General features: G+C 35.2%; 2 protein-coding genes across 4 annotated transcripts in view; both read right to left on the minus strand.

Annotated features, from left to right (window-relative positions):
• LOC144434600 (histone deacetylase 4-like) overlaps window positions 1-13,671 on the minus strand; it is a 99,262-nt gene that overhangs the window by 33,861 nt on the left and 51,730 nt on the right. For all 3 annotated transcript variants that reach the window (XM_078123072.1, XM_078123073.1, XM_078123071.1), the window contains one exon: window positions 134-199. In XM_078123072.1, the coding sequence (XP_077979198.1) occupies window positions 134-199 (66 nt within the window). The remainder of the gene's footprint in view (window positions 1-133; window positions 200-13,671) is intronic.
• Window positions 5,647-6,291, minus strand: LOC144433617 (uncharacterized). Its single transcript, XM_078121953.1, has one exon. It carries the CDS (start codon window positions 6,289-6,291, stop codon window positions 5,647-5,649), a length of 645 nt encoding a protein of 214 aa, XP_077978079.1.

A 13,671-nucleotide genomic window follows, 5' to 3' on the forward strand; every position in this document is an offset into this window, starting at 1 on the left:
CATTTCGAAGAAATGACTCCTGACACACGCATACACGCACGCACACACGCACGCATGGAAGGAACCCAATCTATAAGTCTCCCACTCCCCCCGGACTTTGTCCTGCGGGGACTAATAAACTATTGATACATACCTTTAGGCTGCATGTGGTTGTAATGTGAGTTGATATCAAGTTCCCGTCTTCCTCCCAATGATGGCTCTGTCAACAGACAAGAATATGGATAACATTAATTAGATTATCTAACATCTTAAAACATCTGTCTCTTCATTATTACATATATCTATATACCAGAAATTATTTGTACTCGGTGCACGTGCATGGTAGTGGTATTTGCACTGCAGTGTAATACTGAAAACAATACTGCATACCTGCATGTAAATGATATGCAAATGAGAACACGATAATTCGTTCTATGCATGATCGCATAGTGTCATTTTTATGTAAATTTGTTGTTTCGGATAAACATACATGTATGTAATAATACCAGGACCGCTTGCCGTGCGAGTGCCAGTGTCGGAGGTATTTGCACTTGTGCCTGCAATATTTTCTGCTGCACTTTCACGAGCGTACTACTGTAGAGAACATGGCAAGCACTTGTGCAAATAAACCGAGTGTGCCACACTTGCACTCATACGTTATGGGGTTCTTAAGTATATGTCAACTGAGGGCATTTCAAAGTTAGCCTATACCTGTGTCAGCCAATTTTGACGACTGCTTCTCCACATACAATTCCCTAACATTTCCATATTCAAATTAGACTACGGTTTCTTTTATAGGGGTATGCCACTCCAGAAAATAGAGACATTTTCATAAACTATTGGTTCTGGAGAGTCATTTCATGATTTTGCATCTCCTACAATTAATTGCAATTTCAGAAAAACCAAGTTGATCTTGTGCCTTTGTAGGGTATCTTTGCTGTGGGATATCTGCGCCATGCTATCATGGTTTACAAGCCTAATAGAACTGAACAACACAATGTATCTCAGTGGTTACAAGCCTGGTAGGACTAAACAACACAATGTATCTTACAGTGGTTTACAAGCCTAATAGAACTGAACAACACAATGTATCTTACAGTGGTTTACAAGCCTGGTAGAACTGAACAACACAACGCATCTTACAGTGGTTTACAAGCCTGGTAGAACTGAACAACATAATGTATCTTACAGTGGTTTACAAGCCTGGTAGAACTGAACAACACAACGCATCTTACAGTGGTTTACAAGCCTGGTAGAACTGAACAACACAATGTATCTTACAGTGGTTACAAGCCTAATAGAACTGAACAACATAATGTATCTTACAGTGGTTTACAAGCCTGGTAGAACTGAACAACACAACGCATCTTACAGTGGTTTACAAGCCTGGTAGAACTGAACAACACAATGTATCTTACAGTGGTTACAAGCCTAATAGAACTGAACAACATAAAGTATCTTACAGTGGTTTACAAGCCTGGTAGGATTGATCATCACAATGTATCTTACAGTGGTTTACAAGCCTGGTAGAACTGAACAACGCAACACATCTTAGTGTGGTTTACAAGCCTGGTAGAACTGAACAACACAATGTATCTTACAGTGGTTTACAAGCCTGGTAGAACTGAACAACACAATGTATCTTACAGTGGTTACAAGCCTAATAGAACTGAACAACATAATGTATCTCACAGTGGTTTACAAGCCTGGTAGAACTGAACAACACAACGCATCTTACAGTGGTTTACAAGCCTGGTAGAACTGAACAACACAATGTATCTTTACAGTGGTTTACAAGCCTGGTAGAACTGAACAACACAATGTATCTTACAGTGGTTTACAAGCCTGGTAGAACTGAACAACACAATGTGGTTTACAAGCCTAGTTTTTCATGGCAAACCTAAACTTTTTTTTACTTACTCAAGAAAAATAATAATAAAATCGTGAAAATCGTGAAGTCTCACAAGAAATAGTGGGTGCAGAAACTGACATCAACTTAAAAAGACAGTCTAATTTCTATAAAAGTATTCTTCCAATCTGTAATGGCTGTACATCTGATAGGCAGAAATAAACAACACGGAGACCACTTAGAAAACAATGGAAAACCTGAACTAGACACTTACACATGAAAAAAAAATATATAATAAAATAAAACAAAAAATCTACCTACCTATTTTAAAATTGAATGTAATTGGAACCACACATTTTCTTTTTACGCCTAATGATATATTCATGAATATACATACTGTGCCAACCAACTAATAATACCATGTATACTTTTCAATTAGGGTTTAGTTTCAATTATCGTCTGCACAATGAATACATCAAATTAATACTTTTTTTATTTGTCAATGTCTAGCTCATTACTTATTAATAATTTACACATGATGATCGCAATTCTTACAAGGTATGAAAGAATAATATTACAGTCAGCAAACAGTAAAATGATAATTCCAATTAGCTTAAACCTGATGATTAAAATGACTCGTGGACTGGAAAAATAAGAACAAACTGAATTGAAGTGAAAAGTGAAAGACAAATAAAACTGGTCAATATATAATATTTACAGAACACTGCATTCTATCCCCCCCTCCCCCCCCCCCCCCCCCCCCGCAGGATCTATTTTAGCTGAATACCCAAAACCATGGAAACAAGTCCAGCTCACATACTTCATAAGTTGTCATATTTCTATATTCAGCTATTGTGAAAGGTGACAACAACATTCGCACTTTATACAACAGGCCAAATGAATGAGATATTCAACAGTGTCTACTTTTACTTGCACTGTCCACCAAATTACATGTAAAAGATGTCTAACAGGTTCTAAATTGCTATTTCAGTAAATTTTTCATTTGCCAAAATAAATGCAGTTTACAATTACAGTATTGGTTGGTATTCTCAATATCTTCCAATTAATCCATCATGGATGCTGTGGGAGGAATAGGGGGGGGGGGGTGTTCTGAAGTCATTGACACTGCATTTAGTATAACTATAAGGGAAAGATTGACAGTAAAATCATATATCCACCCTATAACATCTAATCTACTACCGATACCATTTGAACTGTACCACAAACACGAGTTGATAAACAACAAAGAATTTTTTTTTCTTGTTATATTTTATATTGTTGTTATATATTAAACCTTCTATCCGGTAGTGTGATGAGAAAGTGTACGGGCTAGTTGCCACACAGACAATGGAGCCCGCCACTGTCTATGGTTGACATCATAGTTATCAACAGGTCAATTACTACAAACGGATGAACACAGCAGGCCTGTAAATGTATGCTAACTGTACTGAATAATTCTAGCATTCAATGCTGGTAACCAATCTGCATCGAAATAGCACTCCCAGTGGCCAAACTACGCAAATGTTTAATTTTTTGATAGAAGTATTCAACTGAAATTAACCACAAAGATGTAGACAGCTGCTAGCTGTGCTGTACTATCAATTTTTGACCATTACACATACCAACACATAACAAAGTTTTCAAATGAATCTACATTTTCACGTAGACAAAATGTAGCAAGAAACTGTTACTCATTAAATCTTGCTATCTTAAAGTGTAGCATGTCCAGTTTCTTATTGGTTTCTGCATAGTTCAATAAAACAGAAAAACTGCACAGTATTTTGAAATTGACTGTAGTTGCAAAGTACATTTACTTTTCTCTACACAACACCGTCTATTCGAAACCATCAGACTGCCTTTTTTTATTGGGTAAACCTACACAAACTGCTTTCCACTTCTACCTAATGAAAAGTTGACACTTTGATATTTTCAGTCCATATGTCCTGATATTTATGATAAGTTAAGTATGCCTTTGGTATTTTGCTACATTTCTATATAATTTTGATGTACAATGTAATTAAGCTGACAGCAAACACTGTATCTCTGACAAGCAAGAGTTTTTCTTTTCATCAATACATATTACTTTTCCTAAAATAAGATTACTATATTATCAACAGCTGTTTTCATTTTAATCTAAACACAAGCTGTTTGTTTGTTCAGAAGGCAGAAAAATACTATATTCATGCTATGAACACATGAAATGTTTTTTAAAAAATCACAGATCTTTGTTCTTACACACACATATGTACTTACATAAATATGTACGTACATACTTTCGTGTACGTATAAACGTACGTACATACATGTACATACATACATACATACATACAATACATGTACAAACATACATACATACATACATACATACATACATACATACATACATACATACATACATACATACATACATACATACATACATACATGCATACATGCATACATACATACATACATACATACATACATACATACATACATACATACATACATACATACATACATACATACACAATGTACATACAAATTTTAACACTCACATACACAAAGCAATACAATATCAAACAGTTCTAATAATATACTTATTTGTGCTACTGCATGAATGGATGTGTCCTTGTCACTTGCTGAACAGTATTACACTACAACTACCATATATTATTCAAGTGCTTGGAAAGTACACATGTAGATGTTTTTACCATATCGGTACATCTGCAGGGAAGGTTCCACATATGAGCTAATCATTATTAGTTCATTACATATCAATTCTAAACAGTGTTTGGGGTAGGTTGAAAATAGACATATATACATCTGTTCAAACACATGGCTGACCAAAAAATACAAAAACACTTCTAAATGTGTTGTACAAACAGGAAGAGATACACATAACCTTTCCCTAATGAAAATAGCATCAAAATCAATGTATGTCAAGCTGTTTACTATTATGTCCATATGGTGGGAAACAGAAGAGACACAGGCACTGAGGATATTGTATGATGACAGTTCATGATTGGAATGGAATAATTCTTTCACTTGAAGCTCCTTTTATGTATGTATTCAGGGATTTTAATATACAATATGGTCATGTATACTTTGTGTATCTAATAGTGGCAGTGATGGTAATGGCAAAGTGGTGGTAGTGTTGGTTGTAGCAGTGACAGTAGTGGTAGCTGTGGTTGAGGTGGTAACAATAGTGGCAATGTTGGATATGTTGACTGGTGGTGGTGGCAGGGTTGACTGGTAGTGGTGATGGTGGTGGTGGCAGTAATAACTTATGGTAATGACTGGTGGTAATGGTAGTAAAAGTGAAGGTAGTGGTGGTTGTGGTGGTGGTGGTGGTGGTAACGGTGGTGGTAATAGTGGAGGTAGTGGTGCTGGCAGTAATAGTGAGGCTAGTGGTGGTGGTAGTGGAGGTGATGGTGGTGATAATGGTAGTGGTGGTGATAATGACTTGTGGTGGCTTGTGGTGACTGGAGATGGCAGTGGTGGTGATGTTGTTGGTGACAGCAGTGATGGTGACAGTGTGGTGGCAACAGATGCAACAGAAGTTGTGGTGTGTTGGTGATAGTAGTGGTACTGTTGGTACTGGCAAGCATGGCAGTGACAGTGATGGGGGAGGGAGGGGGAAGGAGGGGCGAGGGAGGGGGGAGGGAAAGGAAGACTGTGTCATAAAACAGAATTTGTATTAAGGGCACTAAAATATCAAATGTGAGTTTCTTGGCATTATACCCGATAGGGAAATCACTGCAAGTTTTACCAGATCTCCTCTCTCCCTTCAAACATCATTTCCAAAACCATTACAAAAACACTCTGCTAAAAAGCTATCAGTTACCATTACCTGGACAAATTAACAATGGTAGAGAACTGGTATGATGTGCATGCACTGTATCAGGTACCTGATGAGTAACATTATCTTGGCTATTACTGTCATCATCCCCATTATCTTGGTTATCATGTAAAAATGACAAAATTACTTCTTCTGGTATATCAGGCAGCATTTGTTGGAGTTCAGTCTCTTCAATGTCCTCATTTGAATCTCTGGTAGACAACAAGTAATTCCATACTTCGGCATATAAATGCCTTCTAAGCTCTTTCCTGTAGAATTTGGGGAAAGTGACTTGTAGGATATCCAATGTCAATAATTTCCTTTCTTGTAATTTCACCCTTATCCATTCTGCTACGGTATCTGTGTTATACATTGTTTTTCTTATGTCCAGTTGGAAAGGTTCAATACCTTTGGTTTTTGCAATACTATTGACACGACCAATGCTGAGCTCTGGAAAGGTCAATATCACTCTGACTGCACTCTCTCGGGTTCCATGTTTTAAGATGTATTTCTTAGCGACGTTGTAAACCACATAGCGCATATCTTTGATGGACTTTTGACCTTGTGAAAGAAGTAGCTCCACTGAGGTTATGGGCGTTCCTTCTTCCAAAGCTTGTACCAAACATTTTTTCATTTGCTCCATGTCTCCAGCTTTCTGATACAAGTATGTTTACACATAAATGTTGAAATGATTCATCCATACCTGTCGTGCATTATGCAGGCAAAAAGTGTGCCAGGAAAGTATCCCAGAAGTGTATCCCTTGTTTTCCTTCACACTGGCAACTTTAGAAGTGTGTCAATCTTTTCTGGGAATGACCCAATCAGGATATATACATTCATGTGTACAGGCACCCCCACTCAAGGGTATCATACAATGGAAGGACCTTTCTCAGTGTACATGTATGATGTACATGTATCCCTTCTGATGTGATCAATATGCCAGTTTACTGAATTCATCGCCCACAGACTGTACTTCCCCTTTCTATCTTACTAATGGGTGCGATGCAATAGTTAAGAATAGACCATATTCAACCAGCTCCCAAAATACACCCAGAATATATCCACTTACATTCATAGGCACAGGCACAGAAAAAAAAAAAAACATTCTAGATCCTGTTATGTCTATGTAAAACCTGGTATGTAATTGGAGACTCAAAGCTGACTACCAGCAGAGTATTCTAGAGCTACACAGACATATTGCAGCAACAATTTACACAATGCTTTCTTGTGTAGTATTTTCACTTTGAGGAATGGCAGGGTTCAAGGATGACAAAATTAACTGGTGACTCACACTCAGGGGGCTTTTGTCACTTGTGTATGTCAATACCCTTTGGAGGAAACTAAAAATAGCAACAGAGACAATATCTCAATGAATATGCACTATTCAATGGCACATGTCAGTCAAATGTATGGAAACCCAGGCCATACCAGTGAATATTGTTGTATGGCGTGACATGTCTTACAGCTCAAAATCTACACATATGGTAAAACTGTATATTCTTTCTGTGTAGTCAGACAATGGCTTGGACGTGGCATTCTTTCAACACCAACAAATGTCTACGTTACTGTGCCTGTGTGAAGCCCATGGAAATGCAGACAAGTGTGAAATTGAACTTCAAGCTAGCGTTATTCCTATGCATACAGTGAGATTCGTGAGACTTATCTATTTCTGTGGGCTTTTTTTAATTCTGGATGTGGTTTCTAACTTAACCAGGTCTGGTCAAAGTCCTTCAATCAGCACAAAAAGTTGTTCATCCAATCAGTCAACTGTTAGTGACATAAGTAGCATCTGGAGCTAACAAATATACCATATTTGGACATTACATAACTGCCCCAATAAACACTAACTTTATGAGAGACTGTGTTATTGGTTAGAATTTTGTGATTAATTAACAAAGACATTACGTTAATGACTGTGTGGGTGGCTGTGGATGAATGCATGCATGCATCTCAGGACTTCTAGAGTAATGACTTTGACTATACTGTGAGTGGAGGTGTAAATGGTAATGATACTGTTTAGAAACTAGACTAGACTGCTTGTTAGCCTGACCTGTCATTAGATTAGGGTGAACAATACTCTAGAGACTCACAAATCTAGCAATCATTTCCAATGTTATTATGGGCGATTACTAGATTAGTAAGCCAACAGCTAGTCTCTACAGGGCTAGGCAAACAGCAGTCAAGCCATCTGAGATAGCCAAGTCTCTGGGCTAACATCTATATATAAATTATTGTATAATTGTTGCCATGACAACATTTATATCCATTGTACATATGATTTACAACACATTTATGGATCTTGGTATACCACCAGTAAAGAGACACTCAATAGTTAAAGTAAATTCTAACTTATCGGATATCAAAGTCATATGAATTCTTTCACCGAAAATAATATTTGTTCACTGATGTATGGTATATTTGTAAATAAGGCTATGTTCCCATGCCACCCCCACCACCACCCCCCCCCCCCCCTGTGATCACATAATAACATTATCTTATATGTAGAGCCATAAGGTTTGTATTATTCTATTGTTTGAGACCAACTTTTTCTCTAGCTCTAACTGAGAACTGTTTTCAAACCTAAATATTAAACCTAGTCTGAAGTAGGGATTTAAATCAGTTTTTTTTTTTTTTTTTTTTTTAAAACAAGATTTTTAAAACCTATGAAATAACCTTGTGTTCATTCATAATGTCTAGTCATCAAAAGATGTTGTTTTCTGTAATAAATACCAAACCTGACATCCTTAAACTTTATATTTAAGTTCATATTTAATAAACACAAGAAAGCAATAAAATGTCAGTCTTGTATTGTGATGTGGCTAAGTAGCCTTGGCCTTTTAATATTTGGTTATTTGACACTAAGTATGCCTGCTATGTAGGGTGTGGTCAATAGCACTGTCCTCACGTGGAATTTTGAATCAAAGTTGGTTCGCTTGTCTCAAAGGGCACTAACATCAGTTTGAAAGACTCAGAGGATAGGGGATTTTGAAAGGATTCAAAGTAAATAGTATTGAAACAGACACAAACACAAAAAGTGAACCAATTCAAATCCATGGCAAATTTTTCTCATGGGGACACATATAAACAAGTTTTGTAACCGATTTCCCCTAATTGATTCAGTTTGAATCAGTTTCAAATTCAGGTAGAGACCATTGTCACAAACCAGAGCTGTTGTTTCTGCCGCAACACTGCGAAGCAGTATTCTTGGACATTGCCATAAAAAAGGCTGTGGTATACGATGATGGTGGAAAGAAGGCTAACATCTTCAGATCCGATACAATGTTTACTCTTACGGTATACATGGCACAGTTAATAATAATCTTTTAAGGCCCAGATATGGGTTTTGCAGACCCACATTATATGGCAGAAGGGCCAGACTTTAGGAGGGCAAGTAAGCCATACTACTGAGGGTCGCAAAACCTATATCTGGGCAATAAAGGTTTTATCACATACCCTATATAGTGGCACAGAAGCATCATTTAAATCACATAACATCATAAATTGACACTTAAATATTATTTTAAGCTCAAAAATGTAAAGATAATATTGTAAAAAAAATCTTAAACAAAATCACTGAGCAAACAGGTATGATGAGCACGCCAGCACGCCAATTACCATATTTGGGCAAAGTGTGCCAGGGTATGATAGGGAAAATGATTGCTTGGTTTCAATACTTGAACTCTCCAACTCTTGAATTATATTGGCAGTGATACTCCAGTATATGAAAATACTTGTATTCAAGTTTAGTTTTCATGTGTGTGATGGATAATTGTTGACAGGAACTTATATCCACTGATCTCAAACAGAGTATTACTGTCACTTCCACCTTTCCCCTTTAAAACACTTATAACATCACCCTAACTACAATGTATGTATCAGCTGAGATTTATTTTTATTGTCTTGTCACCCTTTGACAAATTTGCCTACTAGTACCAATGAATTATACATTAGAAGGGCCACTGTTCTCTTGTCACCTTTCCCACTCATCAACATGTTCTCACTGCATGTCTCTGACCTGTTGCTAAGCAACAACACTTGCATCCTCATCATCCTTACTATTTGAGAGTTTTATGATGCGAAAGTAGTAAAAACTGAAATGTCAGGAGGCAAACGAACCATGAAACATTGGCACAGTATGTTCAGATGAAATCCTTCAAACAAGACAATTTTACGAGTTTATGTGAAGCAACTCTTTTCAAAATCACAAAGTATACTATATAGTCTATACACTATATATTATTAATTAATGCAACAACTCTACTAAGCCAACTATCTTTCTAGCAGAACTCTGGATGTCATATGCTAAAGAGTCACAAAATATGGTATAGAAGGTAAATAAGAGGTGGAAAAATGTTTAACCTGTTTCCTGCCAAGAGTAGTGTGGATGATGTCCGTCGTTTTTGAAGGTACACAGCAGTTGGGGATTTAACGAAGCCATTGTTGAGTACAGTGAGTGACGCACTGATGACGTCAACGATCCCTGGCTTGTTATCTTAACACAAACAACACCAATCAATTGTCGGCTTACTACCTACCTGATTACAACTTTAGTCTTTCATACCATGAAGAAAAGGTGGTTTATATAACCCTCTAGATTGTGGTTATTTTCCCCCAGTTTTTTTATATACAACAGAGGTAGTTGTTTTTATCTTGTTAATCTGACTATTTTATTTAACAAAACTACACTTGCTTACAGCTTTATGGGTCGATCTTGAGAAATATGAATTACGTGGGTAAAGATAGAATTTTGACATTCAAGGTTGTTTTAATACATCACCATTTCTTGCGATCAGTATAGATGTGTTTTTGTAAATTTGATAAGACTTAGTTGTTTTCACACAGTTGTTTTGATATAAAATTAGAGAAATAAGAACTACATGGACAAATATAGAATGTTGGTATTCAAGGTTATTTTAATACATCACCATTTCTTGCGATAAATAAAGATTTGTTTTCGTAAATTTGATAAGACTTGGTTATTTTCACAGAGTTCTTTTGATATAAAATTACAAATATTTTCAGAAATAAGAATTACATGACAAATATACAATTTTGGTATTCAAAGTTAATTTAATACATCACCATTTCTTGCGATAAATAAAGATTTGTTTTCGTAAATTTGATAAGACTTTGTTATTTTCACAGAGTTCTTTTGATATAAAACTACAAATATTTTCAGAAATAAGAATTACATGACAAATATACAATTTTGGTATTCAAAGTTATTTTAATACATCACCATTTCTTGCGATAAATAAAGATTTGTTTTCGTAAATTTGATAAGACAGTTATTTTCACAGAATTCTTTTGATACAAAATTACAAATATTTTCAGAAATAAGAATTACATGACAAATATACAATTTTGGTATTCAAAGTGTTTTTAATAGATCACCATTTCTTGCGATAAATAAAGATGTGTTTTCGTAAATTTGATAAGACAGTTAGTTTCACAGAGTTCTTTTGATATAAAATTACGATTACTTCGAGGATTATGAATCGCATGTATAAATATAGACTTTTTGACGATCAACTTTTTATTTCAATACATCAGCATTTCTTGTGATAAATGAAAAATGTGTTTTGATAAATTTGATAAGACTTGTTTGGATAATTTTTGATAAATTGACAATTATTTGAGAAAATTTCAGAATTATTTTGATACAAATTATAAATACATTGTCAAAAACCTTTACGGTGGCCATATGGATGAGGATTAGGTATTTATTTAGGATCCTTAATTCGTAAAACAATTTTATCATGGCTTCCTACCTGCAAAATCAAGTAGAAATAACATTAACAAAGTCTGTGTTTGTAGCTCAATGCATTGCAAAATGCTAAAAAAATCTGTAAAAAGTTTGTTATTGTACGTACAATAACAAAGATTTTTACACATTTATTAATGCTTTTGTAATTTATCGAGTTACAAACAAATGTTGTTCCACATTGATTTTTCATGCAGGAAGCCATGATAAAATTGTTATATATATTAAAAATCCAAAATAAATACCCATTTCCTCATCCAAATGACCACTTTAAGGCCCAGCAACCTATTTTTAGAGTGTAATTACTGGAAACGAAGTCCCAAATGATTCATTTCAGAGGTAATTTGAGAAATCAAAGATACAATATCAAATTAAGAGTTATCTATAGAAATCAGATATAGTACATGTATGTTAATAATTCTGGATGTATTTTTAAAATTCAAAGAAACGTTATTAATTTTGAAATCAATCCCTTAAAAGCTGCTCTGGCTCTGTTCATAGCAACATTTCCAAAAATGATTCAAACTGAATCGATTCACAATCAGTTCAAAGCCGGTGTTCTCTCTAGCCCCCACAAGAAAATTGAGCAAATGAATTTGAATGAATTCACTATTGCTTTAGCTCACACTATCACTACTCTTTGAATCATTCAGTTCAAATTGAGTTTGATGGTCAACATTTTAATTGTGTCCGAAATTTAAGGATTGTAAAATTTAAGGTTCTTGGAATTAAAATAAATTCGTTTTTTTTTTTCAAGTTACTACAAATCTGTTCAAAACACCCAACCCCAACCCCACCCCCACCAATTTTGAACCAATTCAACACACAATAAATCAGTTTTAATGTCTGTACGGACAGGAAAGCCAACCTCAAACATTCATTATTCCAGGTAGGGATAAGAATTTAGTCACAAAAAAACTCATTACCATTACCCTAATGTACCTTTAACACTACACAAACGTTAGAGAATAGACTCACATGGATTTGGAGAGAAGTAGTTGATTGTTCATGTTAAACTGAATACTATAGTACCTCAATACAATAGCTAGCTGCACACACAGCTTCACAGATTACAATTTGTTATCATTGAGATGCATCATTACCAGTCCAACTAAGGTCAAAGACCTATTTCTCTGACGTACATCCCATATCCTAGCTTTTCTGACCCTAAAGATATTGACAAAAACCACCATGTCTCATTACTGAATACCCTAAAGGCATTACCAACCCAGTAAAATGCAACTCAGCATCACTTTTTTTTTCTCCCTTTAATACGTACACAACTCAGCCATTCCAACTTTGCTCTAAATGTCCCTGTTAAACATGGCTAACACAAACACAGTTTGTTACCTCTACTTAAAGAGTACATTTCTACAGCCCATGCTGATAGCTCAGTATCTACTTATAGTCTTCATTACACAAGAATGGCAGGATAGAAAACACTAAACTCTGATTGAACTACATATATACACACAGAGTGTTATTGATTCCTACCCTCGACTTACTCGCTCAGAGACTTGGCTGTCTGACTCTGTGTTGTCACAGCACAACACATTAGCCGTGTTGATGGCAAACCAGATAGACTATTCTCTGGGCTATGTACTTCCTTTACAATTTTGAAAACCTTAATATGTAACTACATATGTTTTCAGCGAAAACAAAATATGTTGATGTTAAAACTAATGTGCATATCAATGATCTGATCACTTTGTCTTGAACAATTGGTAAACAAGATATGCAAACTCAGCAAAGTTCGGACATTCATGATGTACCATTCATATCACGACACACTGTTTAGTACAATGTAGTTATACAAAAATACAAACACACACACACATACAGTAAACACATACTTTAATGTACATACGTACATACATACATACATACATACATACATACATACATACATACATACATACATACATACATACATACATACATACATACATACATACATACATACATACATACATACATACATACATACATACATACACATACATACATACATACATACTGTATGTATACATACATACATACACACATACATACATACACACATACATACATACATACATACAAACACACACACACACACACACACACACAAACATACATATATACATACATACATACATACATACATACATACATACATACATACATACATACATACATACATACTGTATGTACATACATACATACATACACACATACATACATACATACATACATACATACATACATACATACATACAT

The sequence above is a fragment of the Glandiceps talaboti genome, chromosome 4 (genome assembly GCF_964340395.1).
Source record: "Glandiceps talaboti chromosome 4, keGlaTala1.1, whole genome shotgun sequence".
Lineage (NCBI taxonomy): Eukaryota > Metazoa > Hemichordata > Enteropneusta > Spengelidae > Glandiceps > Glandiceps talaboti.